This window comes from Nestor notabilis, unplaced genomic scaffold, assembly GCF_000696875.1.
Source record: "Nestor notabilis isolate BGI_N333 unplaced genomic scaffold, ASM69687v1 scaffold22655, whole genome shotgun sequence".
NCBI lineage: Eukaryota > Metazoa > Chordata > Aves > Psittaciformes > Psittacidae > Nestor > Nestor notabilis.
In genome coordinates, this window is record NW_009928199.1 from 2,218 (window position 1) to 6,257 (window position 4,040).

At 53.1% G+C, this 4,040-nt stretch overlaps 1 protein-coding gene across 1 annotated transcript; it reads right to left on the bottom strand.

The window, feature by feature from the left end:
* Positions 1-1,305: 1,305 nt before the first annotated feature.
* Positions 1,306-4,009, bottom strand: CHMP6 (charged multivesicular body protein 6). The gene is made up of 7 exons (XM_010014408.1): positions 3,901-4,009; positions 3,362-3,449; positions 2,674-2,760; positions 2,494-2,559; positions 2,153-2,233; positions 1,874-1,928; positions 1,306-1,612 (listed from the first exon to the last, which is right to left on the bottom strand). Exons 2-7 carry the CDS (start codon positions 3,440-3,442, stop codon positions 1,560-1,562), a joined length of 423 nt encoding a protein of 140 aa, XP_010012710.1. The 5' UTR covers positions 3,443-3,449; positions 3,901-4,009; the 3' UTR covers positions 1,306-1,559.
* Between the last annotated feature and the right edge of the window lie 31 nt (positions 4,010-4,040).

The following is a 4,040-nucleotide window of genomic DNA, read 5'->3' on the forward strand; positions in this document are numbered from 1 at the left end:
AGGAGGAGGATGCCCCGGCTGGTCTTTGGAACAGGATGGAGATGACACAGAAAGGACGACTCGAGCACAGAGCTGCTGCTGGCCCATCACCACACAGGGAGCAGCAGAGCCTCTGGGAGTACTTATTATTGTCTAGCACCAAATCACACAACCCCAAAGGCAGCCACCAGAAGTCTCCAAGGACCCGCTGGTCCTTCTGTTGCTGTCACAGAAACAGGGACTAAGGGTTGTGGCTTTGAGAATGTAATAAATAAAGATGCACAGTGTCCTGAAGAGCATCTGCAGGCTGGCAAGTACAGCTTGCTTCCAAGAACTACAAGATGCACAGCTACATCTGCCCACCACCTGCCCGGCCAGGCAGCATTCCAAACCCCGCATCCGCGCCGACCCGAGCGCCCGCCGCACCGCGGGAAGCACCAGCCCATCCACAGCACGGATGGAACTGCTCTGCCCTCTGCTTACTGAGCAGCGTCTTTGGAGTGTTGATCTAAGAACCTTCATGTCTGGTACAGAACGAGCCTCATGTTTATCCCAGCCCGACCTTTCCTGTCTCTGACCCTGCAAGGAAATATCAAACACGAGCTGGCAACTGGAAGCGGAATCGATCCCAGCCCAGCAGAACACTGCAAAGGTGAACTCTGTCGATGGTGCGGAGCCAGCCAGGGATGGCTCCTGGCTCACAACGCAGGCACAAGACTCCTTGCTGGGATCTGAAGAGGCTCATCAGATTTCTGTCACCCCAAGGTCTCACTCAGCACCATGAGTACACGCAGGCGGAGCGGGATCCCAACGGGAATGGTTACCAAGTGCCCCTCCCTCACGCCCAGCACAGGCCACCTTGTCACCTGCACCGAGATCCAGCTTCTCCTGCGTCAGCGCCGCTGCTGAGCCATCCTCTGACCTCTGCTCAAGTGAGAACACGTCACTCGTGAGCTGGTTTCGCACAGAACCGCTTCCAACCCATAGCACGGTGCCACAGCCTGCAGCAGCTCAGGCTCGCTGCCTTCTTCCAGGCTGCCTGTGCCCTGCCAGGCCTCACACACACCAGCCAGTCGGATCTACATAAGCACAGGAGGCACCAGCAGCTCTTCCACAAACAGAATCAGAAGCGGGAAAGCAAAGGACTGAGGGCAGAGAAGACACCAACGTGGTCTGGAGGGTCCAAGGGCAGCGGCTCGTTCTTGCCCAAGCAGTTCAAACACTCCATCGCTCCAAGGGTGGCATCTCCTGGGGACTCAGCCAGAGCAAAGGCAGATTCTTCACTGAAATCAGTCCCAGAGAAAGCATTTGGCTTCCCAAGTCGAGGAGTTGCTGTTTAATCCCGCGACAGCGCAGCTGAGTGACTTCAGGTTTGAGTTACAAAAAAAGAAAGCACTAGAAAATAATCTTGATACAAGAGCAATGATGAGCTGAGGTTCCCCACCCTGCACAGGGAATCCTGCTCCACATCTGCCCAGCACAGCTGGGGTGCTGCCAAGGCATTGCTTGTTCCCAGCACACGCTGGAGTGGCAAACTGTCCTGGGTGAAAGGTAGGTGGGGGAATCCCCAGCAGCAGGAGTTAAGACGCTGCCACCAGCTCTGGCTTTGGCCTGTTCTTGACGGGAGACGCTTCTGTGGAAGAAAAAGAACCTTGTTACAGAAACAGAGAATGAGAATGATCTCCAGGCATCTCCTGGGGAGGAACCAGGACTCAGGAACAGGAGAGGTAACAAAAAGGAATTCCTGAAGAAGAATGACCAGATGCCAAGTGAACAGAGACCAGAGCCATGGGTGTTCTTAATGGAGACGATACTTACACCAGGAGAGGGTCTCACACTATTGCACAGAACTGAGAAGAAGAGAAGCCAAAGCTGCAGAGCATGTAAAGCATACCTGGGATCTTCTCTGGGAGTGGCTCAGAAGGAACTTCTGGAAGCTCCATCTGTTCCTGTAAGAACATGGAAGACAACACATGACACACATCTGGTGGCGGGCACTGACCCCTGGAGTGATTAGCTTGGCCTTTGATGACACAATAATTGGGCATAAACAGGTATGACTGAGATCTCTGGTGCAATAAGATAAACTACTGAGAATGGGAAAAGGTACTTTCTCCCCTATTACAAACAGCTTCCTGAAAATGTGGATTTACAGTAGTTACATCAGTCCCACCTGAGTAATAGCGTTTAATTCCTCTAGAATGGCATCTTCATCCTCCTCTGTCAGGCTGCCAGCCAGTATCTCGTCTATTTGCTATGGAAGAGAAGAGAGACACTCCAGTCAACAACAGTGCAGCAGAAGCAGCTCTCTGGCTGCACACACATGGGAGAGCAGCATAAAAACAGGGTGAAGGGGTACTCAGGAAAACTAACAGCTAAATTTTCTGCAGGCAACTGGGCTTCCATTCCTCATCTGATTGCCTCTTAAATGAGGCTGGGAACACATTGCTCCTCAGAGCAGCTCTGTATGGCAGGGAGCCTCTGCTCACAGCTCCTCACGCACACAGTACGTACCCTCTGGTACTCCACGGCATCCTGGGTTTCACCTATTATTCTTTCTACTTCTTCTATTGACATAACCTGAAGAAAAGAACCAAAATCCAGATGTGAGATCTGCAGGGAGATGGCTACAAACAGGCAGGACTCTGCCTGGTCCAAGGCAAAAGCCTGCTCAGCCAGCCTGGTCACACCAACCTGGTGCATCTTGTGCAGACATTCGTTGCCTATTTTCAGGCCCTCAATGACCTTCATTTCGATCTGGGTGAATTCAATATCCTGGACCTGAAACAGAAAGGAGAAAGGGAAATGTCAGAGGCTGCCACGTTCCCATTGTTGGCCAGATACAGTCTGCCAAGAACCCAAAGAAACTGCAAGGAGAAATCAGTCAAAAGCCCTTTCTCTAGAGAAGAGAGGATTAAATTCTACCAGTAGTAAGAAACACACACACAAAGCCTCAGCACAGGCGGCTGCGAGAGCACATCCAAGAGCCCTGTGACTGATTTTCTAGCTGACAGCCTCAGCTGAGGCCCCAGTCTCTGCGGCCACCCAGAACATCCCCCCCATCTCTGCAGTCATGGCGCTGGGGGAGGTTTCTCCAGCAGCTCCCCCCACGGTGAGTAAAGCTTCACTAACTTACCAAACACGTATTTAACACGTGACCTGCCCTGGCGATTCCAAGCACACTCACTGCTCGGTGCTTCAGGGAAGGGCCACGGCATACGTATGATCCCAGGGAATTTCAGGGCTATCTGCCCTTTGGACAGAGGACCAGAGTCCCAGCACGGATTGAGAGTCAAAATGTGATCCCACAGATGCAGAAGGAACCTCCCCCAGGGCAGGGGCTCACGGGGCTGACCACTCACAGCCCCGGCTCCTCACTCACCATCCGCTCCAAGTTGCTGATCTGGTTTTCTGTTCTATCTAGAAGCTGCTCTTGGTAACGCTTCTTCTTCAGCAAGAGCATGGCTTTTCTAAGGGAAACAGGAGGGAAAAGCACAGATGAAAGAAAGTCAGCCTAAAAAAATCACATCCAAACCGCATCTGCTTCATGCTCTATCCAAAACAGGCTGAAGCCACGTGCAAGTTAAATGACAGCTCTGAACTGCTCCTGGGAGGAAAAAGGGCGAGCAAATTCACAAACCTGGTGACTGAAATACCAAGTGTACGTGCTGGGGTGAAGCAAAACGACCCCCAGCACAAAGTGCTTATGACACACAGAGGCACCAACACTGCGCTGCGGGGGCAGAGAGCTGCAGCGGGTTAACAGCAGTGTATTGACGGGCTGTGTCTCTCTTGGTTGGAGGTACAAAGCTTTGAGCTTCCTCTCTTAAAGGACAACCCTGAGCAGCTCCGCAGCCCATCGACACCCGGGCCAGCACCTCCTGCCCCTTGCTCCCCCCGGGGTGTGTGTGCCCCCCTCACTCTTTCTTGCCGTCCTTCAGCAGCTGCCGGGCCAGCGCTCGCTCCCGCTCCAGGTTCAGGTTTATCCGCTTCTGATACTGCTTCAGCTTGTCCCGCTGCTGCTTCAGTTGCTGCAGGAGGCAGGCACAGGCGGGCGGACC